The sequence below is a fragment of the Dryobates pubescens genome, chromosome 10 (genome assembly GCF_014839835.1).
Source record: "Dryobates pubescens isolate bDryPub1 chromosome 10, bDryPub1.pri, whole genome shotgun sequence".
Lineage (NCBI taxonomy): Eukaryota > Metazoa > Chordata > Aves > Piciformes > Picidae > Dryobates > Dryobates pubescens.
The window spans coordinates 4877316-4904170 of record NC_071621.1 but is presented as its reverse complement, the minus strand read 5'-3'; the positions used below and the strand labels follow the sequence as shown (position 1 = coordinate 4904170).

The 26855-nt window shown below is 42.3% G+C and overlaps 1 protein-coding gene across 1 annotated transcript; it reads left to right on the top strand.

Annotated features, from left to right (window-relative positions):
- The first annotated feature begins 228 nt into the window (after positions 1-228).
- CD99 (CD99 molecule (Xg blood group)) lies at positions 229-6674 on the top strand. The gene is made up of 7 exons (XM_054164838.1): positions 229-269; positions 417-496; positions 2117-2197; positions 3176-3217; positions 3709-3819; positions 4608-4661; positions 6577-6674. Exons 1-7 carry the CDS (start codon positions 229-231, stop codon positions 6600-6602), a joined length of 435 nt encoding a protein of 144 aa, XP_054020813.1. The 3' UTR covers positions 6603-6674.
- Positions 6675-26855: the final 20181 nt, after the last annotated feature.

Genomic DNA, 26855 nt, shown 5'->3' with positions numbered 1-26855 from the left:
TTTGGTCCTTTTTTGTCTTTTTTTTCTTGCTTTTTTTCTTTTTTTCTTTTTTGTAAAGTGAGGTACTACTGTTTCTTACTGGTTAAAATCTGATGATTTTAAAAGAGGAAACTGACAAGTAATCTGTACCTGGAAGTAAACTTTGAAGAAGTTCTGCATGTGCAAACTAAAATGCTACGTAACACTTAGAAAGCTCTTCTGTACATGTTCAGTAAGCAAGGGTCTGACATGCAGGCTAATGTAGCAGCGACACTGTCAATTGCATTAGAGTACAGCGATTAACTTGAAGTAACCAAACAAATACAGCATTAGCTAATGAAAATGCCACGAGAAAGATCTGATAGCATTTTTTTTTTTAGCTCAGATAGTCTTTTAGAGGTCCCCTATAGGTTCTGCTTTTGGTTTCTTCACACTAGTAACTTTGCATGCTTTATTCTAACTCTGCCTACAGATGACCCCAAGCCAAGTCCTCTGCCTTCAAATCCAAGAGACACTGGTAAGACTGACCTAACAGGAATTCCTGCACAGTAGAAAAAGATTTGTTAATCTTTCCTAATGCCTTTCAAAGTTACTGTATTGTAATTCACTTTTGAGATCTTAACCTTTTTTCCCCCCTATATGTCTCTAGTGTGTGTAAATAACCCCAAGCAAGGTCAATCTTTACATCCTGAAAACTGTGGTAAAGCTTTTAGTTCAAACTCCTGAATCACGACATGATTTTACTGTTTCAGTTAAACATCTAGTAAGTTCTGCTTGTCAATCATTGCTATGTATGTCAGATGTTGTACTGGAAAAACGCTGAAGATTGAGGAAAAACTACTGTGCAAATAAGCTCTGCAGCAGTCTTGAAATTCCATAACAAACCTATTGAGTCATTTTTAATTAGAAGTGGGACCTTGTGAGGAGGAAGGATGGGACAGTGTGTGCCCTTGGGACAGTGCTGCTCTTCTCTGCCAATGTGGAGCAGCTGTGTATTGGATTGAGTCCTTTAATCTTTAGAAACCAAAGGCCTGCTCATTTTGCTAAAAGGTAAATAGGAACTGTGATCTATGTTCTTAAAGCATGTAAATTAAAGGTAGAGCTCGAAGTTAAAGGGATAATTTTTTAGTTTTTCTCTTAAGGGCCCACTTAAGAAATACAGTTTTTCTGTGTTTGAAAGTCAGGCTTAAAAGGTAGGCTTCTCTGCCTGTTGTGTTTTAAAGGTCTTCTCTGCCTATCTCAGAACAAATCAGAATCAAATGGATGCAAATGTGATGATGCCATTATCCATGATTATGGTGCCAGAAAGTCCTTACCTGGAATGCAAGCTCTGGTTCTTGTTTCTTAATCTGATTGATTTGCAGCAGATCTTTGAATTTAGGTCTTGTATGTCTCAGTACGGTGCTTTTGTCACCCAACAAAAGCATGCTCTGATAGAATGCTTTTAGTTTTGCTGCTTGAAATAGATTTGCTTTCCATGAACTAAAGATTCATTTGGCAGCAGCGGAAAGGAGAACTGAGGCCCCATGAAGCACTGTCCAGTGAAAACACAGAGGGACTGGTTTAATGTCCTGCAGTAAATCAAAGGAGGGAATTACATTTTTGTCTTCCCATTTTCATGGTAATACTTCCATGGCATGTTGAACTGTGGCATGTTGAACTCTTTTTGTCCTCTAGCTACTATGTTGTACAGGTTCAAAAGATTGATTGTGACTTAGAAATCCACCTCTGAAGAAACATTCAAAGCTGCAGCCTTGAAAATAAATGGTCTTTTTCTGTCCCTGGCCTTTCTCTGCTTTGACGGGACAGTGATATGTGGGCTGTTCCAGTTAAATAGCTTACAGAACTTCTTAGTTGTTTAGCCTATGACTTGTGCTGTGGTACCTGCTCTTGGACACTGACTTCCCTCAGTTGTTCAGGAAATTCAGAGGCAGAAGTGATGCCATCAAACTCTATAGTGCCAAGCTTGAGATTAGGAGAGCTTCTGAAACGTGAACATGTTGCGACTACATTGCTGAGCTTAAAACTACCCCAAACCAGCTAGACAACTTAGAGAAAACTTCCTTGTTCTTCTGTGCCTGGAAGTATCTTTTCAGTGGAAAGCCGTCTAACATAATACTATTTTTATTTTTTATAGGTGGCTTTGATGATTCAGATTTAGTCAATGGCAATTTTCCAAAAGGAGGTGGCGATAGTAGTGGCAATAGTGGCAGCAATGGTAAGACTGTAGCTTATGCTTCCTATTGATCTCGCGGCTACCTAAGCTTTTGATGAAAGCTTGCACACAAGACATGGTCTAATTCATATCACCTTTGTTTCTGCTATCTGAAACTGAAAAGCATACCTTCCAGTTCAAAAGCAACATGTTCTGCCTGAAAAAAAAAAATAATTCAGATAACTAAGAGGTAAAATCTTCAAAGATTTGTTTCAGGTGGGTTTAAAACTGAGATGTGAATGCGGTACTTATTACAAAATTCACTGTAAATGCAGTTCTTAAAGCCTTTCAGATGTTATTTTCAGATCTTCTGTGACATAACTCGGTTTCTTTTAGTTCATGAGGCTAGGAAGCTCAGGTGTGTACAAGAAGAGGATCTGCCTTGTTTTCTTAAAATTCATCTGTTCCACAGGATGAATTGATCCTTAAATTTCAAAGTGATGTATGGTATATCTACTTTGAGTAGTATAAAGCTGTTTCGTGTCTTACCAAACTCTCTGAGTAATCTGCCCTGTCTAATTGTTACGACACAGCTTAGTACAGAGGTGGTCACTGGGACCAAGCTGAGGTAGTGGTCATCATCAGAATGAGGTTAGTCATCCCTCTGAGTGTTAGTGCAACTTTGCAAGTTCTGTATCAGTGTTAGCTTACGTATCTTGATATGGTGTTGAGACATGCCTCTGATTACTGAGTTCTTTAGGGAGTTGTCTGAGGCAGAGATTGCTGTTGATACTTTTTTGGGGAAGCTTTCACCTTCCAAGATTCCTTTGAAGCAGTAACTGGAAAATTGGCAGGGGCAAGAAGCACTTCTTGAGACTTCCGTGGTGTTAGTGCCCGCACAGGTTTCTGCATCAGTTGTACAACTTACAGGTGTAATAGATGGGTTGCATTTTTGCAAGATTGTTTGACAAAAAGGCATCCAATAGTGATTTGACTGTTCTTTAGACATGTAAAATCTAAACCTTTTGTTCATTTCTGCAGAACGAAAGAGCCCCGGTCCAGGAAATGGTGAAGCGTCTGAGGGTAAATGCATACATTTATGTGTATGATGGTGTCTGCATGTGTGACGTTTGTTTTCTGGGATTTTCTGTATTGCTAATATTCTGCTGGAATGGTCACTGCCAGTAATGGGTTTCAACATAAAAGCTTTTGTGGAATCGAGAACGTTAGGTTCTTCTTTCATAATTCTTTTAAATCGCCATGTTGCAAATGATTTGGAACTGTTCCACTTCTCGGAGCTGCTGGTGCAGTGATTTCTTGCGTACACATAGATTTGGCTGTGAAGGGGTAGCTTTGTTAATTAACTTAATTTACACGTGCATGCATAAGTGGCTTAACAATAGGCATTGCTAAGAAATCAATGGTTGCAATATCAGAAGATGCACTTTTCATTATTCACAAAGGAGCTGATTATGACAGCTTCATCTAATAATTTCAGTTTACTGCTTTTTGGAAGTGTTCATGAGGATTTACTCAAACCTTTTTCTTCTCTTTTTTTTTTTTTTTCCCTCCAGGTTCTCAGGGAGCAATAGCTGGAATTGCAAGTGCTGTAATTGCTACTGTAATTGGAGCAGTATCAAGTTTCATTGCTTACCAGAAGAAGAAACTCTGTTTCAAACAAAGCGGTAAGACCTCTGAATTAGTTTTCTTTCCTACTTGTCTAAAGAGATGCATTTTTGTATTTATATGGGGGCTAGACATTGATCTTATGCATAAGGTAGTTTTAATAGCACAATGAATTTGTGTTCATGGAGAGTAACCTCTCCTACTAATCATCTAAGAGAGAGTGAAGAGTACCTCACCCAAAATTTAGACTTCTAGAAGCAGACAGACTTCAGGCTTTGCATTCTGAAAATAAAAGCGCTTCCTGCTAAAGAGTAAGGAGTCATCACTGAAAGAAAACATGTCTTTAAGAAAAACTGTGTGGAGGTTGGAGATTAGAGAGTATTTTAATGCTGAAAAGTTCTCATTTTGTAAATTTTGCCTTTGTATCTTCACAAAATGCTTGCCTACATACTAGTTTTCTGACAACTACTCAGATGTTTATCCCTGAATGATTCTTTCTTCTGCAGTCATCTGTTCCTTGCTATCTGCTTCTTTTCCACCCAAATAAGATATAACTTAGATGAGAGAACTTTGGGAGTACTATAAGTGATAGGTGAGGCAGGAGCTGCTTGGTGAAGGGAGATCAAGCAGCCATCTAGCAAGACACTGAGAGTTTTGTTAGTTGGGAATTTTGGAAGCTGAGTAACATGCATATTAAAATCAGCATGCAGGCAACACAAGGAAAAGCAAACTACTGTCAGTAGCCCACTTTATTTAGTGCTGTTTCTTCTCTCAAACTATCTCTAATAATCAACAACTTCGAAGATAACAGAATTTGGATGCTAAATGTCTGTTTGTTTCCCAGCAGATGAAGAGAATGTGAATATGGAAAGCCATCGGGGAGCACAATCTGAGCCACCTGGTAAGAAAATAATCTAGATGGAATATCAATTTATTGGTGGGGAAGCTATTAAATGCACTTCATTGAAAGGAAAGAACTGCTTTATTTTATTGGGTTTTAAATGTTTGTAGCAAGAACGACAACTAACTTAGAACTGAGTCAGGCTTTCAGTTCTGATTATATGGCTACTTTTCACTAGCTTTTTATTCTTTGAACATACTGATGTATTACCTTGAGAAGTCCTTGAATTACAGGATCTTAGAGAAAGTAAAGAATCAAATTCACTTTGCAAAAGTATTACTAAAGCCAATTGGAAAAAACATAAGCCCGCTGCTTTATGTGTGATACATAACCTCAGTTAGCTGTCAGGTGTTTTATTAGTGTATGTTGTATGCATTTGGAATCTGATAGCCTTCTTGATTGTAACAGATACAGCACTCTGCAAGAATGTGTATTAAAAAATATTAATAGTATTTGGGCAGAGGTGTAACCACACTGGGAGGAAGGAGGACTGAATTTGCTGGCATGTTGTAAATAAAACACTCTCTTGTATGAAAGAATCGTCACATAATAAATCTTTCTACAATGGTGACAGCTACGGAAGGATCTCTCTTACAGCAGTAAACCCCCTAACAACCTCACCCTTCTGTGAATGGTGGTACAGGGTTGACAGAACAGGTGATTAACTCCAGGAAAGCCGTAGACAGATCTGGAAGAAAGAATGTAGGTGAAAACTTGGGTTTCCAGCCTTTTTAACTGGTCAACAAGGGAATAAGTATTCCAACCATATGCTGAAGTTTATTGAGTATCTTTGAAACACTGAATATTAAAATCTCAAAGCAGTATATATTTGTAATACATTCTTCTGTGGGCTTAATCTAAACCCCACAGAGCTATTTATTTTACTTAAAAATGAATACCTTGTCCCTCAGGTATGCCATCAGTTCGCTAAACACTTGCTTCTGGCTCATGATCTTCTTTAAAAATGTTTTTCTTTGCACTATTAAATATTTAAAACTCTTGAGGGGAAAACATTTTCCTGTGACTGGCTGTTGAAGTCAGAACTTGAGATAGCCAGATACCCTCAATTTAGCTGTGCATTAGAACAGCAAACAGTACTGTTTAAAGAGTTCTACCAAATGCAGTTAATGTATGAGTTGGAGCTAGACCATGCTAAAATTTTGGCCAAGATTCACCAGAACTCATACATGAAATGTGTCAGATAATGCATGCTTTATTTTAACCAATAAAGTCGAACTTGGGATGTTGCCATAAATCATTACTCCTGCCCACATAGTGATGTCATGTGACATTACAAATTTCATACCTCTATTGTATTTTGCAAGCAAGCATGAGCATGTTTTGAGCCAATAAACTAGGCAACCATGGTCATCATGGTGCTACTTCTGATCTAAGCTCTGAGTGTCAGCAGGTGTTAGCTTTGCTTTTGGGGATAGAGTGTTGACATACCTGTATGGTTTCTAGTTAGAAGCAGGCTTGCATTAGGCCAGGTCAGATGGCATAGAAGAACAGGTTTGTATTTTTATGTTGTCTTAGCTTTGACTTCCTGAAATTGTAGATAACTTAAGCTAGCACTTTCTTTCAGTAACCCAGTTTTTCTGTCAGTTGTGCAGACTGTACTCCATTTTGGGTTTGCATCTGCAAAACTTCAAGTCTGAAATTACATATTGGGCTATGCTGCAAGTGCAGGTGCTACATGGATCTAGTAGGATGTGGTTATATCTTGGATGTAATATCCCTTGGTATGCTGGGTGCTGGCTTCACAAAATCAAGCCTCTGCTTACCTGAACTTACCCTTATATTTTCAAATGCTCACTGAAAAGTCTGTTGGCACATATGCTGCTGCACAGTAATGCATAAGTTACAATGTGTGCTAGCTCAGTGAACTAACCTTGAGTTGCTGTTCCTTTTTCAGTTCAGCGCACACTTCTGGAGAACTAAATTGAAGAAAACGTGATGAAGAATACAACACTGAAACTGGATAGAGAGCCTGCGTTCCGCCTGGGGGGGAGGGGAAGGGAAGCAAAGAAGAAGAAAAAAAAAAGAGGAAACAAAAAAACCCATACTCTAAACAGCAGTCTGAAGTTGCATGAGAAAACAGTTCTTGTTTGAAACACCTCTGGGAGCGTGACTTAGATCTGAATATTTCTGTGTGGTTAGCCCTGTGAAGCATTGTTGCACACCAGTATATGGCCTTAATGACAGGAGTGTGGAAGTATGTTGTGCCTTTACATTCTTGCCTTGACCCCTGTGACAAACAGGTGTGTCTCAAATGCATTCAGTATGTTTAACTTTTCCTTACCTCTCAAAAAACAATACGCAATTGATGTTTTGCTATAGCATTGCTTTCTGGCAGTGCAAACATTTATTTAATGTCCTGTACGCAGTGAGTGTACCAGCCAAACAACTGGGTGTTTGTTGTGGGCACCTGAAAGCAAATGGCTCACTGTGCATGAATAATGGATCTGGGTGTGGGTGTTGCTAAAATAAACTCTGTAGCTGCTTGGGTCAGCCACGAGGGAAGAGATGCTCATTCTTGAGCATCCAAGAGACAACAATTCAGCTTTGGGTTATTTTTAATTTTTTTTTTCATTGGTTCTGTCTGGTACAGATTCAAAACACTCAAAACTAGTGCACACAGACCCTCCATCCTTTCTGGCTCTTTCTGCTTAGCAGGTACGGAGCTGGTCACATGTGGAACAACCCGATTTTCAAATCGGAACTATAATGGGATTTTGTGCATCTGGTGAGATTGATGTTTGGCAGCTGTCTAAACAGTTGTGGATGAAGTACTGGGGAGTGGGGATTAAGGCTTCCCTAATAAAAAACTTAACAGAAAATAACAGAACAGAAGGCTTATAACAGAAGGCTTATCCTATGCACTTAAAAGACAGAAACAGTACCACAGTTCAAAAGTACACAGTAGCAAGACTGACCAGAACAACCCAGCCTCACTCCACAAGCATCCATACATATGAAGAATACTTTCAGAGTTGTGACAGATTGTCATCAGAAAGAGGACCTAGGATTGTATCCTCAGCTGCCAAGTGCTCGTGAGCTCTGCCATGGCTCTTGAAAGACACAGAGAGGGTTCAAGGATCTGTTGAAGCATGGGAAACTGCAGCTCATAACAGTTAAAGGACTAAGTCTGGAGTAGTGATTAGTTCTGTCTGGAAGGGTCTGACCAGTTCTCTTGGCTTTCATTCGAATTGTTCTCAACTGTAAGGCAATTTTACAATATGTGTCTTACTAATGTGCTTCAGCCATCTGCAAAGTTCCACAGAGAGATGACATTTTGTAGAACATTGTAGAAGTCATTATGAATTTGAATATTAAACATGTAAATATATCTGTGCATTCAAATATGAATGTATGCCAAGGATAATTCATTTAAGAATTTCTTGTACATGTTTCTTAGCTTGCAACAAAGCTTTACACAGACTTTAGTATTTTAGTATTTTGTATATCTTTTTGTCCCACTTCTGCTTTTAGTATAAAAAGTGCTAAAACCTTTAAATGTGTTAGAGGGTGGAAAATTGATTTTTTATATAAGCATGTGATCTATGTAAACATGAAGAAATGAAATGTACTGCTTACCTGAATGAATGAACAGGTACCTCCTATCGATACCAAGTGTCAAGAAAACAGAAGTAAGGCAGTGTTTGTTAGGCACAGGGGGAAGGGGAAGCTCAAACTACCTTTTAGCTAACCAGACTCTTGAATCCTGCTTTTGCAAACCTAAAAATTGCTTATTAAAACCTATCAACATTGTGATTTTTCTAAAAATAAATTAAAAAAACAAAACAAAATGAAAAAATGTTGATGCTTTTTTCTTTCTTAGTAGCTCCAGAAATACATAAAAACTTGGTGCTCTTCAAGGGAGTTTGTATTGCTTCATCAGCAATTCAGGACCATTTCTTACAGACTTTTAAATCATGTTGAAGGATGTTGGCCAGTAGCAATGAAGCTGTGAGCTGATTTCACTGGTTGCTTACCAGTGCAAAATGCAGAGAAGACTGTGTGGAGGTCAGCAAGGCTTTTGAAGAACACCTAGATCACAGTATCACAGTATAACCAAGGTTGGAAGAGACCCCAAGGATCATCAAGTCCAACCTGTCCCAACCGACCTCACGACTAGACCATGGCACCAAGTGCCACGTCCAATCTCCCCTTGAACACCTCCAGGGACGGTGACCCCACCACCTCCCTGGGCAGCACATTCCAATGATGAATGACTCACTCAGTGAAGAACTTTCTCCTCACCTCGAGTCTAAACCTCCCCTGGCACAGCTTGAGACTGTGTCCCCTTGTTCTGGTGCTGGTTGCCTGGGAGAAGAGACCAACCCCTTCCTGTCTACAACCACCTTTCAGGTAGTTGTAGAGGGCAATGAGGTCACCCCTGATCCTTCTCTTCTCCAGGCTAAACAACCCCAGCTCCCTCAGCCTCTCCTCATAGGGCTTGTGTTCAAGGCCTCTCCCCAGCCTTGTTGCCCTTCTCTGGACACGTTCAAGTGTTTCAATGTCCTTCTTAAACTGAGGGGCCCAGAACTGGACACAGTACTCAAGATCTGGTAACAATCTACTGAAAGTATGCATGGCAATAGAAGGGCAGACATGAGATTTTGCGCTGAGTGTTCCTCATCCAGTTATCAGAGCCTTTAGAAGCCGATACTTTTGCAGGGCCATGTGTTGTTGTCTTACCTTCTGATACCATAACTAAAAGAGATGGCAATTATAATGGGAGCCAAGTGACTAAATAGTAACAAATTTACTGATTTTTCTCAGTCTAAACAGGCAGAGATTGCTGTATTAAATTTGGGCACAGCTATACTCCACAAAGCAGGCAAATCTAAAAATTAAAGAGGGAATGCTGATTTCAGCAGCACATCTTCTCTGGCTTTGTTTATGGCTTCACAGGCTGGAGTTCTAAGAGAAAGAGGAGAGACTGTCTCCTGCCACCTAGGAAGCAAAGGGTAAAGAGAAGGTTAGAAATTCCATGGTGTTCTCTGTAGTGAGCAAGAAACTGTCAATTTATGAATTTCTGTTACTTATGTGTGGATAAAATGTAGAAGTTCACTTACTTTTTTAAGTTGTCAGGGCATTAATTGCTACAGCATTATTTGCCTCACCAACCTTTGAGACTTTGATATTTTGCCTTCCTAGCTCAACCTGCTCATGCATTCCATAGCTACATATCCAAAATAATTATTTCTCACATGCATCCAGTCATGAAACATCAGCAGTTATTCTTTATCCTACTGAAGTACTTTTGTAGTTATCTCCTACAGATGAGCTCATTGTTGTCTTATAAGCTGTCGGTGACTTTCAGATCTCAGTTTGGGAATTAAACCTTCTAGTTTCCATGCAGGTTTCAATCAGACTGCACAGTGGAATGAACAATTACTGTACTTTCTAGGCCCAAACTGCAAGTTCACTCCTGGTGAGGTACTTGCAGCATTAAGCCAAGTTTAAATGAATAGCAACAAAGAGCTCTGTCCTGGCCCTGTAGCAAACCCTCCTCAGTTCTCTTTCTCCAGTCTGCCTCCTTTGAGGAGGAGGAATTACCTCCAGTAACAGGAGCAAAAAAACGAAGCAGGATCTTCCTGTCAGTTTAGCTTTTCAAAGGAAGCTGAGATGTGAGTTTAGTTCATCGTATCAGTGAAGGGGCTGTTTGAAAAATGTTTTGACAGTGTTCAGATGTGATGTCCATTTCAAATACTTATCCAGACTTACTTAAACTTAAACTTACTTAAACTTACTTAAACTTACTTAAACTTACTTAATTCATCAGGCTATGGAAATGAAAGCAGGCAATTCTTAAGCATAAGATTTGGCAGGTTTTTACTGAGGCTCCTACTCATGCTCATTTCAACATCTGTGCCAAATTCTGAATGCTAAGGAAAACTTTGTAGTGCAATCAGCTTTTAGTGTATGTTGGGCTGAGTTACACTCCCAGTTGTGCATTTTGGTGTTTGTTTGTTTTCTAGTTATTTTAGGCCCTATCTAATTAATTGTGTGTTTTTAACTTGGCAAGTTTATGAAACAAACCTTAACCTTTCCATAAACGAGGGATTCTTTGATCTTTCATGTGACACAGAACAAAAAAGCACATTAAAAGAAAAGTGAAGAGATAATTGCAAATAGGAAAAGCACTTACATGGAGGAAATGCACAGTGGTTTTTTCAAGACCTGCATTTGGAGTACTTTAAACACTAAAGTGTATGTTCCTCCATCTGCTTGTGAAAGACCAATGAAGTCTTAGTTAGCGTCTCACACTTTGTATTCCTCTATTGCCAAGAAATTGTATCAATGATTCACTTGTGTATTTGGCTTATATTTAATGTCTAATATTGCCAGAAGTTTCAGTATTTTAATTAAAATACTTCCACTTTCATGAAAAAAGATGAATACTCTAGGATATTAGTGGCTTTCCACAGTAGCTCTAACATATAATTTGGTTCTTTCATCTCCAATAGACTCACACAGCAGGTCACCCCTGCCAAAAGACAGCAGTGTCTAACCTCTGCCCACAGGAAGGATGAGGCTGAAACTGGTGAGTTGTACCTATCATTTTCATTTGGGTTGGCTCATCTAACAGAGGCCTGATGGACTAAAAGTATATGTGCAGAGAATAGGCAGTCACACTAGGTGTTTTTCTCCACCCACTTTCTATGCACTAAATATATGTTTGGTTGTTGTTTGTTTCTTTCTTTGTTTGTTTTAAAGAACAAATTTTACAAAACAGACAAGTTACCCACCTTGTCAGGTGAATATTAGGCAGAACTTCGTTTGCTCTTTAAATAGAAGAAGATGGTTCAACGCTTTCTCAAAGGGATAAAACTGCAGTTCATGGTCAGTCAAGGTATAAGACCTTGTATTTTGGGGTTTTTTGGTTTTTTTTCTAATTATAATATTTATTTGACATCTTAGGCAAGCAGTTACATGTCTTTCACAGAGGGAGCTGAGAAGCTCCTGCAGTGCCCCCAGGACAGAGGTGGGATAAGTATTCAAGATATCCCAACACCAACGCTGTGTACACTCCTTCCTGTGCTGCCTTCATGTTGATTTTATTTAACTGAAGAGAGCAGTTGGTAGCTACAGAAGAGCTAGGCAAGGGGTGCCTCATTGTCAAACTTAATCTGAGAATGTTTGGTATCTCAATGTCATCAGACAACAAGGTAAAGTATTTTGGGAAGCCTTCACTTTCCTGAAAAACTTTTGAAGTAAAGCAGCTGAACATTTTTGAGCTGCTTGGACTTGCCTTGGACTAGCACAGAGCTCTGCTAGCTTTTCAGTTTCCTTCAGGCGAATTCATCACTGATAGGCAGATTAGCACACTTACCTGCTTCAGTTACATGTTCTTAACTTTTCTGAGATTGAACAATTGGCCTTGACAGGGAGAATGATGATACATACATTGAGCTTTAGAGCTTCTATTGCTAGCTTAAAGATAGTTAAGCCACGTGCTGCAATAAGCCAGGCTACTACATACTGTTCTGCTGGTTCAAATCTGAGGGTGGACAGGGAGGACTGACCTACTTGAACATCAGACTTCTTGAAGAATCAACATCACTGGGTTCTATCAGTACAGTTTTGTTGTTGCATCTGCTTTTTGTAGTTAGAATAAAAGTGTGATGTCAGTGCGCACACTGTATTGGATGTTCTTGGTAACAACAGAAATGCAGCTGGGGCTAGCCTGTGCCCTACATCAATCACCCAGCAACACCATGAGTAGGCCATTCATGGGAGCAGGTTCCTGACATACATGCTGCCCTAGTTAAACAATGCTGACAAAAAATGCCCTCAGCTTACCCCCCAGCAAAAGGGAGGACACACACCAGACTCTTTGCTGGCACCAGGCACCACTTGATGGTGGTAGTCCAGGTCCAGAGACAAGTACACTGTCATATGAATTTGCTGGAAAGAGGCTATGACAAAGCTCTTATTTAGATCAGATCAGTAATTTTAGAGTATATTCCTTGATGGATGAATGCATGAGTTTTGTTCATTTTCCAAACCTTAAGTGTTCTCAGGCTCAGCACTATGTGAAATTTCTCTCCATGTAGGATATGCAGGGATATTAATATTTAAAAATATATATAGATCAATAGGGAAAAAATCATGACAGACCTTTTCCTTGTGAAGAGAGCATATGCTAGGATGCAGAGAGTGATTCATTCAGTTCAGTAGTCTGACATCACATCTTAAGTTTATAAAATTAGGGAGTTTTGTCAGCACTATGCAGACAACTCCCAAGTGTTGCAGATTCTTGGCCTCCAATTCTCTATCACAGTGGTTTCAGTTAGCTGTTAGGACTCTAGGTGTGATTGCATTTATCAGCAATTACTGCCTAGCTAAAAACTAAACAGGGAAGCAGTGCTTTAAGGACAGAGTATATCTAAGAGAACTTTTTTCCCAGCACACTTCAGCTTCAGCTTCTCCCAGAAGCTAGTTGAACTCTCACAGCACCACACCTTGCTTTGAAGGTGAAGATGCCAAACAGGTTGGCTTTCCCTCCGGGAAGGAGGTGGGTTCAGAGCACACTGGCTCCTTCCTCATTGGGTACTGCCACTGGTTCCCCAGCTCTCCATGCACCCTGCCAGGGAGATAAATAGATTTCTTAGGTGGTGGGTGGCCTCTGTGGTGCTAATCACAGCTTGGCTGTAGTGGGATTGTTTGCTGTTATTTATCTTGTAGCATAAAAAGTTTTTAGGGACTTCTCTCTCTTCTGTGGTGCATGAGTGTGACAGAGAACTCGTCAGACAGAGCTGCTGATTCCAAGTGTCTCCCTCAAACCTTGGCACAGTAGTTGCAACAACAAGGCACTGCATAGAGGACCATGGGAAAAGTCAGAAGTATCCTTCTTTTGTGCCTCAGCTTTCTTTTAGTCCATGTAAGAGGTAAGTGATCTTTGCCTTGGCTTATTTCTAGGATAGGATTATTAAAAACTGGGGGCGGGGGGGGGAATCCAAAAATCTAAACACCAGCCCCTAGAAAAGTACACTTGTTTATTTAGAAATGCTTGCTGGCATTATTTTTGTTTGCTACGCTTTCATGAGAAGCATTCAAGAGTGCATTCAAGAAGAAGCATTCAAGAGATAAGTACTTACGCAGTTTCTAAAGGGATATGTATCTTTTGGATCATTGCTCATAATAGCAATCCTAGTTGGACTTTTTTATATAATTTCTTGTTTTATCTTTAGCATTGCTCTCCTAAAATTATACAAGCTTGAACTTGAGTATAAATTTTTTTTCACGGAAGCTGTAAAATGAGAACTTCCAGGAGAATTCATTCTTTCCAAAGAAATCCTTAGTCAAATACTGACTTCATATTTTTAAAGCTTTTCTTGGTTATTGGCATATAATGAAATACATTCATTACATTGTAAAAAACAAATTCTGATTCAGTTTAAAGATGCTCATGCTTTCATGTTGGTTCTCATGCTTTAATAATTACAAATTAATAATTTATAAACCTCAGCCAACATATTCCTGAATATACAAAATCCACATACCAGCATACTTACCTACCTTTTTTTCATGAAGGATTAATGAAGACTGCTATGACATTTTAATGTATTTTGCAACGAATCAATGGTGCTTGGGAAAATGTTTTCCTTTCGCATCAAGTCAATTTCCTATCCTCTAACATAATTTTCTTTTAGCAAGACATTGTGTAAAACATTTTTGATACGAAACCAAGCGCACCTGGTGTGCATTAGCATTACTTCAGAAACTTGTAGCACACTGTTTGACCAGGAAGAAATCAGTAGCTTCTGATTCTCACCCTCCCACCACCCTCAATTTAAATGGAGTTCCTAGGAGATCTTGCAGTGATGGGCAGTGAAAAAGTCTTGCCTTAAATTACTATCATAGTTCCATTTTAACAAATAGGGAAGTGCTATGGAGGTCTCCAGCAACTAAAGTAGCCTAGAAACAGGCGAGCAGTAGGACTGTGCTGGCCTGCCCCACAACAGCAATGATTCACCCAGTCTCTCATCACTGGAATGCAGATTTTCTTGTTCTGGATGAATCCCTTCTGTGGTATATTACTGTTTAAGCCATCTGAACACGGGCAAGCCAATTTTCATACATGCTATCATTTTAATTACAAGGATGGTCAGCCTAACCATTCTTGCTTTATACATGTGTTAATTTAGTGCGAGTTCAGGCCCTGCTTTGGGGAAGGCGTCATTGCTGAAAGCCACTTGTAGGCTTTGGACACAGTCTTATGATGGTGGAAACTATTTAATCCACTTTGGAAAGCAAAATTAATTATTCTAAATCTATGGGAAGAGCCACTAGATTTTATCATCAAGTTACTTGTCATATTTCAAGGGACGTTTACAGGAACTTCTTCTCAGTCCTAATAAAGACATGATGTGAAAAAAGCTTGGTCATGTTGGTGAAAAGCTGATCTAAATCCTTATGGTAAGAATTCCTATATGCCTTTTATATGAATCCTTAATTCTTAATCTAAGATGTAATCATCTGTGCTAGTCTGTAGAAACTACTGTGCCACCATGGCCAGGCCAGATCACATTACTGCTCTTATCATCTAGCATTTCTTTTTTTGTCTGACTATCATCAGTTATTTGGCTAGACTCCCTTGATGGACACATCTCAGCAAAAGTGTGGCATAACCAAGGACCACAAGATGCATTAAATGTGCTCCATTGGGTAGTTTTCACTGGAGTGAATAGACAGAATGAGAAAGATGAAAATCACAGAATCACAGAATCACAGAATTTCAGGGGCTGGAAGGGACCTCTAAAGATCATCTAGTCCAACCCCTCTGCCAGAGCAGGAATCACACAGGAATGCATCCAGTCAACTTTTCAGTATCTCCAGAGAGGGACACTCCACAACCTCCCTGGGCAGCCTTTTCCAGTGCTCCATCACCCTCACAGTGAAAATATTCCTCATATTTACATGAAACTTCCTATGTCTCAACTTCCATGCATTGCCCCTTGTCCTGTCATTGGGAACTACCGAGAAGAGCCTAGCTCCATCCTCTCAGGATCCTCACTGTGCTGTTTTTGTTATACTGCTCCATCAAACCCCAGTCCTCACTGTTGCTCCATGTGAGGTGCCTGCAGTGGTACTTTGAGGCCTTTAAGAAAAAACTGAGTCATAGAATAATAGAATCACAGAATCACAGAATCAATAAGGTTGGAAAAGACCTCTGAGATCATCAAGTCCAACCTATCACCCAGCACCTCATGACTAATTAAACCATGGCTTCAAGTGCCATGGCTAATACTTTTTTGAACACCTCCAGGAACAGTGACTCCACCACCTGCCTGGGCAGCCCATTCCAACAGGCAATCACTCTTCCAGGGAAGAACTTTCTCCTTACCTCAAGCCTAAACTTCCTCTGGTGCAGGTTGAGACTGTGTCCTCTTGTTCTGGTGCTGGCTGCCTGGGAGAAGCGACCAACCCCCTCCTGTCTACAACTGCCTTTCAGGTAGTTGGGTTCGGTATACATAGAATACATAGAACTCAAGGTGTGGCCTACCCAGTCCTGAGTACAGGGACAGAATGACTTTCCTGCTCCTGCTGGCCACACTATTTCTAATGCAGGCCAGGATGCCATTTGCCTTCTTGGCCACCTGGGCACACTGCTGGCTCATGTTCATATGTCTATCAAACAGTACCCCCAGGTCCCTTTCCACCTGGCTGCTCTCCAGCCACTCCAACCCCAGCCTGTAGCACTGCATGGGGTTGTTGTGGCCAATGTGCAGCACCTGGCACTTGGACTTGTTGAATGTCATCATGTTGGACTCTGCCCATCTGTCCAGCCTGTCAAGGTCCCTCTGGAGAACCCTTCTATCCTCTAACAGATCAACATCTGCTCCCAACTTGGTGTCATCTGCAAACTTACTAATGGTGGACTCTGATCCCTGGGAGACACCACTGGTGCCTGGCTGCCAGCTGCATGTGGCACCATTCACCACCACTCTGGGCTTGGCCCTGCAGCCAGTTCCTAACCCAGCACAGAGTGCTGCTGTCCAAGCCACGAGCTGACAGGTTGGCCAGGAGTTTGCTGTGGGGGACAGTGTCAAAGGCCTTGCTGAAGTCCAGGTAGACCACATCGACAGGCCTTCCCACATCCACCAAGCAGGTCACCTGACCATAGAAGGAGATCAGGTTGGTCAGGCAAGACCTGCCCTTCCTAAATGTATTTTGGCTAGGCCTGATCCCTTGGCCATCCTGCAGGTGCACTGTGATTGCCCCCAAGATGACCTGTTCCATAATTTTCCCTGGCACTGAGGTCAGGCTGACTGGCCTGGAGTTTCCAGGTTCCTCCATCTGGCCCTTCTTGTGGATGGGGACACACTGGCCAGTTTCCAGTCATCTGGGACCTCTCCAGTGAGCCAGGACTGGAGGAAAATGATGGAGAGCGGCTTGGCCAGCTCATCTGCCAGCTCTCTCAGCACTCTAGGATGGATCCCATCCGGTCCCATGGACTTGTGAGTATCCAAGTGGCTCAGCAAGTCCTTAACTACTTCCTCGTGGACTTCAGGGGGATTATACTGCTCCCTGACCCCATCTACCAGTTCAGGAGGCCAGTTATCCTGGAGTCCTCCTGCCTTTTTGTTGAAAGTGGAAGCAAAGAAGATGTTTAGTACTTCAGCCTTTTCATCATCTTTACTTACAATGTTCCGCTCCAGGTCCAACAAGGAGTGGAGGTTCTTCTTGCCTCTCTTTTTCGCATTAATAGATTTAGAAAAATGTTTTTTATTGTCTTTCACAGCAGTGGCCAGCTTGAGTTGTAACTGGGCTTTTGCCTCTCTAATTTTTCTCCTACATGATCTAACAACGTCCTTAAGCGTATCTTGAGTTGCCTGTTCAATATCTTTATTGATCATCTGGACATGAGTATTGAGTCCATCATCTGTAAATTTGCAGACAACACCATGCTGAGGGCAGGTGTTGCACTGTTAGAGGGTAGGAGAGCTCTGCAGAGGGACCTCGACAGGCTGGCCAGATGGGCAGAGTCCAATGGCATGAGATTGAACACATCCAAGTGCCGGGTTCTGCACATTGGCCACAGCAACCCCATGCAGTGCTACAGGCTGGGGTTGGAGTGGCTGGAGAGCAGCCAGGCAGAAAGGGACCTAGGGGGAGTGGTTGATAGTAGGCTGAACATGAGCCTGCAGTGTGTCCAGGTGGCCAAGGCGGCCAATGGCATCCTGGCCTGCATTAGGTACAGTGTGTCCAGCAGGAGCAGGGAAGTCATTCTGCCCCTGTACACTGCACTGGTTAGGCCACACCTCGAGTACTGTGTCCGGTTCTGGGCCCCTCAGTTTAGGAAGGACATCGAGACACTTGAACGTGTCCAGAGAAGGGCAACAAATCTGGTGAGGGGTTTGGAGCACAAGCCCTATGAAGAGAGGCTGAGAGAGCTGAGGTTGCTTAGCCTGGTGAAGAGGAAGCTCAGGGGAGACCTTACTGCTCTCTACAACTACCCAAAAGGCAGTTGTAGCCAGGTGGGGGTTGGTCTCTTCTCCCAGGCAACCAGCACCAGAACAAGAGGATGCAGTCTCAAGCTGTGCCAGAGGAGGTTTAGGCTGAATGTTAGGAAGAAATTCTTTGCAGAGAAAGTGATTTGCCATTGGAATGGGCTGCCCAGGGAGGTGGTGGAGTCACCATCACTAGAGGTATTTTAGAGGGGACTGGATGAGGCACTTGGTGCCATGGTTTAGTTGATTGGATAGTGTTGGGTGATGGGTTGGACTTTACGATCTTGAAGGTCTTTTCCTACCTGGTCTATTCTATTCTATTCTATTCTATTTTATGCTATGCTATGCTATGCTATGCTATGCTATTCTATTCTATGATCCTGGACCCCCTTGTTCTTAAGGGCTGCTACCCAGTGTACTCTCCGAATTAGTTGCTTAAATAACTAGCCCTGAGTCCTTCAGAAGGACCTCAGGAGTCCTCCTGAGTCCTTCAGGAGGATCAGAAAGGTCCAGGAATGGACCAGAAAATGGTAATTTTTTTATTTAATCCCATGATTTTGCTATCTCTTTGTAAGCTGGCAGCAAGGCCAACTCAGTTTCTTTTCTCCCTCCTTTCAACTCTCCAGAGGGAGTCCCTTATCTGGTAACAATGGAGGAGTAGGTCTGTTTGTGGCTTTTGGAGGCCTAACTAATTTTCCTTACACAATCTTGGCCTGCTTAGGCCTAATGGAAGGGAGGCAACAAGAGAGGGGAGACAACAAGCACCAGGATTTGTGGTTTAGTCTGGTTGGGGGAAGGTTTTGGGTTTTTTTTTCATGTATCCTGTATATGTATTAGGTGTTGAGGATTCATGTATTCTGTATCTTCCGGTATATTTCTGAATATAATGCTGTATTTCTCTCCAATTTTATGAGAGCATCTTTATTGTACTTCTTTTGGGAGTAAAATTATTTCTGTCCACATTTTAAGATAAGATTTCTGTGTATGTGCTGAGGCACTCATCATATCAGCAAGGATATATCAGAGAAAAAAAATCTGTTGCTGGGTGTCAAAAATTATCTCACTCCAAATACCAGGGCTGCTATCACCTGTAGGCGTGTCAGTGCTATCATCCAAGGGTGTGATTGCACTTTGATAAGAGGACATATGTGAACTGGTTGAAATGCTAAAGCAACAGTAGACCAGAGCTGGAGAAGAGCCAGCAACCCATTACTCAGCTTCTTGGGTTCACTTCTCAAACATTGCTGCCACATTTCACATGTCTGTTAGCAGTGCCCAAACTACTTGTTTTCAGTATGTGTTTTTCCATTATTTGCATCAGCAATTATCATTCCCTTCCCATCCCACTGAGGGTAATAATTTTTACTTTTTACACCTGCAATCCTTTCAGGATCAAAAATCAATAAAAACATGCCTTTCTATGAATTCTTGTCTCATGGTTAGGAGGAGGGAAATTCAGACTGCTTTTACAAGAGTCTGTCTTTGTTTTCACAAGGGGGACGACAACTATGAGTATTATGGGAAAATACTATCTAACATCTGAAAGGTGGCCATCCTAACTGAAAGAAAATTTGAATGGGTTACAAAAACAAAACAGTCCCACTTCCACTGCATAATATTTGCCTGTCATCAATGCATTTTTTAATTCCTGAGGAATTTATTTTAAAAGCCAAATCACAGCAACGTATTTTCAAAAGGCGACAATGAACACAAGAGCCAGAGCAGGCATCACAGTATCACAGTATCACCAAGGTTGGAAGAGACCTCACAGATCATCAAGTCCAAGCTGTCACCCAGCACCTCATGACTAGACCATGGCACCAAGTGCCACGTCCAATCCCCTCTTGAACACCTCCAGGGATGGTGACTCCACCACCTCCCTGGGCAGCACATTCCAATGGCGAACGACTCTCTCAGGGAAGAACTTTCTCCTCACCTTGAGCCTAAACTTCCTCTGGTGCAGCTTGAGACTGTGTCCCCTTGTTCTGGTGCTGCTTGCCAGAGAGAAGAGACCAACCCCTTCCTGGCCACAACCACCTTTTAGGAAGTTGTAGAGAGCAATGTGGTCTCCCCTGAGCCTCCTCTACTCCAGGCTAAACAATCCCTCAGCCCCTCCTCATAGGGCTTGTGCTCAAGGCCTCTCACCAGCCTCGTTGCCCTTCTCTGGACACATTCAAGTGTCTCAATATCCTTCTTAAAATGAGGGGCCCAGAACTGGACACAGTACTCAAGGTGTGGCCTACCCAGTCCTGAGTACACGGGCAGAATGACCTCCCTGCTCCTGCTGGCCACACTATTTCTAATGCAGGCCAGGATGTCATTGGCATTCTTGGCCACCTGGGCACAATGCTGGCTCAGGTTCATATGGCTGTCAAACAGTACCCCCAGGTCCTTCTCTGTTTGAGAGCTCTCCACCACTCTGACCCCAGCCTATAGCTCTGCATGGGGTTGTTGTGGCCAAAGTGCAGAACCCAGCACTTAGATTTGTTGAATGCCATCATGTAGGACTCCGCCCATCTGTCCAGTCGGTCAAGGTCCCTCTGCAGAGCCCTTCTGCCCTCTAACAGAACAACACCTGCTCCCAACTTGGTGTCATCTGTAAATTTGCTGATGACTATCTCAATCTCCTCATCCAGATCATCAATAAAGATATTGAACAGGATGGGGCCCAGCACTGATCCCTGGGGGACGCCACTGGTGACTGGCTGCCAGCTGGATGTGGCACCATTAACCACCACTCTCTGGGCTCGGCCCTCCAGCCAGTTCCTAACCCAGCACAGAGTGCTGCTGTCCAAGCCACGAGCTGACAGCTTAGGCAGCAGTTTACTGTGGGGGATGGTGTCAAAGGTCTTGCTGAAGTCCAGGTAGACTACATCCACCGCCTACCCCACATCCACCAGGCAGGTCACCTGATCATAGAAGGAGATCAGGTTGGTCAGGGAAGACCTGCCCTTCCTAAATGTATTTTGGCTAGGCCTGATCCCTTGGCCATCCTGCGGGTGTGCTGTGATTGCTCCCAAGATGACCTGTTCCATAATTTTCCCTGGCACTGAGGTCAGGCTGACTGGCCTGGAGTTTCCAGGTTCCTCCATCCGGCCCTTCTTGTGGATGGGGACCACATTGGCCAGTTTCCAGTCATCTGGGACCTCTCCAGTGAGCCAGGACTGGAGGAAAATGATGGAGAGCGGCTTGGCCAGCTCATCTGCCAGCTCTCTCAGCACCCTAGGATGGATCCCACCTGGTCCCATGGATTTGTGAGAGTCCAAGTGGCTCAGCAGGTCCCAAACTAATTCCTCATGGATTTCCAGGGCATCACACTGCTCCCTGACCCCATCACCCAGCTCAGGAGGCCACTTGTCCTGAACTCCTCCTGCCTTGCTGTTAAAAATTGAGGCAAAGAAGGTATTCAGAACCTCAGCCTTTTCCTCATCTTCAGTCACAGTGTTCCCCTCCAGGTCCAATAAGGAGTGGAGGTTCTTCTTGCCCTTCTTTTTAGTGTTAATATATTTGTAAAAATGCTTTTTATTATCTTTCACAGAGGTGGCCAGCTTCAGTTCTAACTTGGCCTTTGCCTCTAATTTTTCTCCTACATAATCTAACAACTTCCTTAAACATATCAGGAGAAGCCTTCCCCTCCTTCCAAAGGTGATACAGCCTCTTTTTTTCCCTTAGTTCCTCCAGGAGCTGCTTGCTCATCCAGGCCGGTCACCTTCCCCGACGGCTCATCTTTCGGCACATGGGAACTGCCAGTTCCTGTGCCTTCAAGAGCTCCTGTTTGAAGTAGCTCCAACCATCATGGACCCCTCAGTTCTTGAGGGCTGCTACCCAGGGAACTTTGCAAATAAGTTTCTTAAACAGGCTGAAGTTTGCCCTCCAGAAGTCCAAGGTGAAGGTTCTGTTGGTGCTGCTCCCTATCTCCCTGCATATTGAAAACTTCACTATCTCGTGGTCACTGCACCCTAGGCAGCCTCCCACGGTCACATCTCCCACTAGCCCTTCCCTATTGGAGAACAGCAGGTCAAGCAGAGCCTGTCCCCTGTAGGCTCACCTAACAGCTGCATCAGGAAGCTGTCTTCCATGCACTCCAGGAATCTTCTAGCCAGGTGGTACTTAACGAGTGAGTAGTCACTCAGAGAGTTTAACATAGCTGTTGATTGTGCTGCACTACAGGGATTCAGTAAGAACACTCATACAGGTCTCTTTTTTGAGCCCATCTTATGTAGTATCGCCATTATTAAGCCTGACACTCTCAGACTAACTGAAAAGAGCTGACAGCTTGACCAGCCACACAAGGACAGAGAAAAAAACTGGTTGAACAGCCCATGCTGCAGCTTAAGCGCCACTTCCTTGTGACACAAGGCTGAAAATCTGAATTTCAATAAGCTGCACAGCCACATAGTGCTGCTTCATAAGAGCTCCCATCTCTTTGTCAGCCTGTAATTTTACAGCACACATCAGCTTCTTCTGCACTCACTTTGAAGCAAAATGTGAAAATTGTATATATTTTATAAAAAATATCAGGGCATATCACATCATAAATAGTTACCTTTGAACAGATGTTGTTTTTCCACAGCAAAGCAAACACCACAGAATCAGAAGATTTTCTTTCATGTTTGATGGACCACGCTGCACAGACCTAAAAGCACACTGCCACTCCTGCTTTAATAGCACATCTTATTATCTGGTAATTATTTAAATGTGTTATTTTATGAATAAGTGAGAGAGACCTTTTCATTTCCCTTGAATCCAAACTATAAACAGAAGTGGCCTAGCAAAAAGCATGAAGCAAATAATCAGGTCCATATGCTGTTGTCTACAGACTAAAACTTAGATCTTAATTACAGATTTTAAATCATGCTCTTTTTCCACCCCAACATCAAGAGGTTGTAATGGCAATTGTTGTTTATGGAATGAAAGGGCTACAATGGGTGTGTGTGTGTGTGTGTTTAATAAAGGCACAGTAATCTCATCAGGAAATATGGATCATGGCGGTACTGCATCAAAGAAAGTGTACCCACTCATTGGCATTTTATCCAAATCATCCAGTCTGGGGTGTAGACCTTTATGTTCTCCCATTTTTCCTACATGAGTAATTTCCTTTAAACAAACTTCATTGCTCCCTGTATAAAGTTGGGCTGGTAAATGGGTATGTTCCAAACCACATACCTAGGAGAATATATCCTACTTTCTAATTATAAGGGGAATATATCTCATGATTGTGTAATAATCACAAATTATCTATACAAAGAATAACTTGCTATTTCAGCTAAAGAGAACATAGAATGTGTCCCAAGAGTGATTTGCTCCTTTTTAGAAAATCTGTATGCTCATTTGTGAATCACCCACTTCTTTCTCAGTCTCTGCCAGCTTCGTGTTTTAAACTCATTGTATTCACAAAACAATTCTTTTCAATTACACTTAAGAAATTTTTTGTTGTTGTTCTTGCTTTTAAATAATGTAAACCCAACTTATTTTCCCTCTCTATCTAGCACACTTTTATAAGTTGCTTTTAATTCATTTGTTATACCACTTATACAGATTATACTAGTTGGACGTGATGATCTTGAAGGTCTCTTCCAACCTGGTCTATTCTATTCTATTCTATTCTATTCTATTCTATTCTATTCTATTCTATTCTCATCTCCATCATACAACTAATAGCAATGCACTCAAAGACTATTAATTTAATCATATTAACAACAAAGGATTTCTCTAACATACATGTGCATGTATGTCTTTAAGATGCAAGTCCATGCACGTGTATATACACACATAAACATATTTTCTTACGGATCTTTGCTTCATTTTTAGTACTGGACTATGTATATTACATTTTTGAGAAAATAGTTTAATTTGCTCTATAGTCTGACTCTTATTTAGAAATAATCATGGTCTCATATCTAAATATGCATCATTTTAATGGTCACAAGTTGTGTTCAAATAGATCCAGTGCCTTAGGGAGATTAAAAACTGCCGAGTGAGTTGTAATGATGACCAGGTAACATGCACCCACAGAACTCAGCCCTGTTCCTTGTGAATCTTCCTCAAAGCTTTGGGATAACAGAACCTTATGTCAGCTACACAGCCAATGGGTCATGGATCCATTTAACATTTAGGTCACAAATTCAACCATAGGCAAAGGACACTGCTTTCTCTCCTTTGTATGACTGGATATTTTAGTCACATTCTCAGAAGACTAATTACGAGCAAAAGTTTGTAAACATTACATGCATATGTGGCTGAGGATACCACCTTGTGCAAGACACTGTTGGCAGGGTGAGATGACTTCAGCTCCATGATGCTTCATCTTATATTCAAGGAAAACTACCAGAGGTTTGTTCTGTATATGTGGGAAACATCAACTCTAAGTGCTTCAGCTACTGTTCAGAGGGCTGAACAATTCCTTAGCTGCATAGAGCAAAACAGTAACATTCCATGTGAGCCAAGAACAACATCCTTACGTTGGCACCCTTTGACTGGAACATGCTGCAGAAGCCACCTCCTTGACATGCTGGCACCTCTTATTGGGAAAAGATCTTAGCTTATATATTTACTGGTTAAGCAATTGATAACAAAGAATATATAAACAGCCACTCTGAGCAATAGGTATCTTGGGTTAGGGCTTCGGTTAAGGACTTAGGTTATGGATCTTCAGTTAAGGCTGCTAGGGACTTCTGCTTCTGTTAGCTATTTCTGGCTAAGGCTTCAGTGTAGGGATGCTGCTAGGGATATGCCTATGACTTCTGTTAGCTGCTTCATCTGTTAAGGGCTTTTGGAAGTTCTTCTGTAAGTGTGACTCTGAGACTCTGTAATGCTGGGGATTCCACAATGCAGCAATGAAGGACTTCTGGGAGGACTTCTGGGATTCGCTGCTCTCTGCATTTCTGGAATCTTGTTTCTATGCGGCAGCAGGGTTCATGCCTTCATTCATTACCCCATGGCCCCCATACTGGGAAGAAAACCAACACCTATCAGTCTACACAGTAGAGCAAGCGGCCTAATAGGGATTTTATCTCACCAGCCTGAACACATGATTTCAAAAAGGCTTGTAGAATGTATGGACATAAGTAAAAGCAAATGTCTACCTGAGAGAATCATGCCTGTAAAAAGAAATGTAGCAACTTTGAAATCTATTACTATGTTTTGGTGTTTGACTTTATGGAGTCTATTCTCCTCTGGCTGCCACAGAGAAGTCTGCTGTTAGCTGTGTAGGCCAGACCTACACTTCAGATTTTTAATGGCACAGCTGCATGGGTTAGGTGGTGATGAGAGAATTACATTCCAAATAAGACTGTCCATGCTAGAAAAAGTCCTGCTGTTAGTGGAGTTCATCATGTTTGAACAGCTGGTAAAACATAATTAAAGCAGGACCTTTCACAATACAAATTCTATATCCATTGGGAAGGCTTGCTTTCTTAGCATTTCCTCATTTGCAGATAAGGACTGTTAGAACACAATAGAATAGAACACGAAGCTAAAAGCAATTCACAGTAATTGGTTGCATTCAAAACTACTGGCCACGGCAACCCCATGCAGAGCTACAGGCTGGGGTCAGAGTGGCTGGAGAGCTGCCAAACAGAGAGGGACCTGGGGGTGCTGATTGACAGCCTCCTAAACATGAACCAGCAGTGTGCCCAGGTGGCCAAGAGGGCCAATGGCATCCTGGCCTGTATTAGGAATAGTGTGGCCAGCAGGAGCAGGGAGGTCATTGTGCCCCTGTACTCTGCATTGGTTAGGCCGCAACTTGAGTACTGTGTCCAGTTCTGGGCCCCTCAGTTTAAGAAGGACATTGAAACACTTGAATGTGTCCAGAGAAGGGCAACAAGGCTGGTGAGAGGCCTTGAGCACAAGCTCTATGAGGAGAGGCTGAGGGAGCTGGGGTTGTTTAGCCTGGAGAAGAGGAGGCTCAGGGGTGACCTCATTGCCTTCTACAACTACCTGAAAGGTGGTTGTAGACAGGAAGGGGTTGGTCTCTTCTCCCAGGCAACCAGCACCAGAACAAGGGGACACAGTCTCAAGCTGTGCCAGGGGAGGTTTAGACTCGAGGTGAGGAGAAAATTCTTCCCTGAGACAGTCGTTCGTCATTGGAATGTGCTGCCCAGGGAGGTGGTGGAGTCACCGTCCCTGGAGGTGTTCAAGAGGGGATTGGACATGGCACTTGGTGCCATGGTCTAGTAGTGAGATCTGTGGAGACAGGTTGGACTTGATGATCCTTGGGGTCTCTTCCAACCTTAGTGATACTGTGATACTGTGATACTGTGATAGAATAGAATAGAATAGAATAGGCCAGGTTGGAAGAGACCTTTGAGATAATCGTGTCTAACCTATTATCCAACCCACCTAATCAACTAAACCATGCAACCAAGCACCCTATCCAGTCTTCTCCTAAACACCTCCAATGATGGTGACTCCACCACCTTCCCGGGCAGCCCATTCCAATGGGCAATCACTATCTCTGTATAGAACTTCTTCCTAACTTCCAGCCTAAACCTCCCCTGGCACAACTTGAGATTGTGTCCTCTTTTTCTGGTGCTGGTTGCATGGGAGAAGAGACCACCCTCCGCCCATCTACAACCTCCCCTCAGGTAGTTGTAGAGAGCAATAAGGTCTCCCCGAGCCTCCTCCTCTCCAGGCTAAGCAACCTCAGCTCCCTCAGCCTCTCTTCATAGGGCTTGTGTTCCAAACCCCTCACCAACTTTGTTGCCCTTCTCTGGACTCGTTCCAGCAA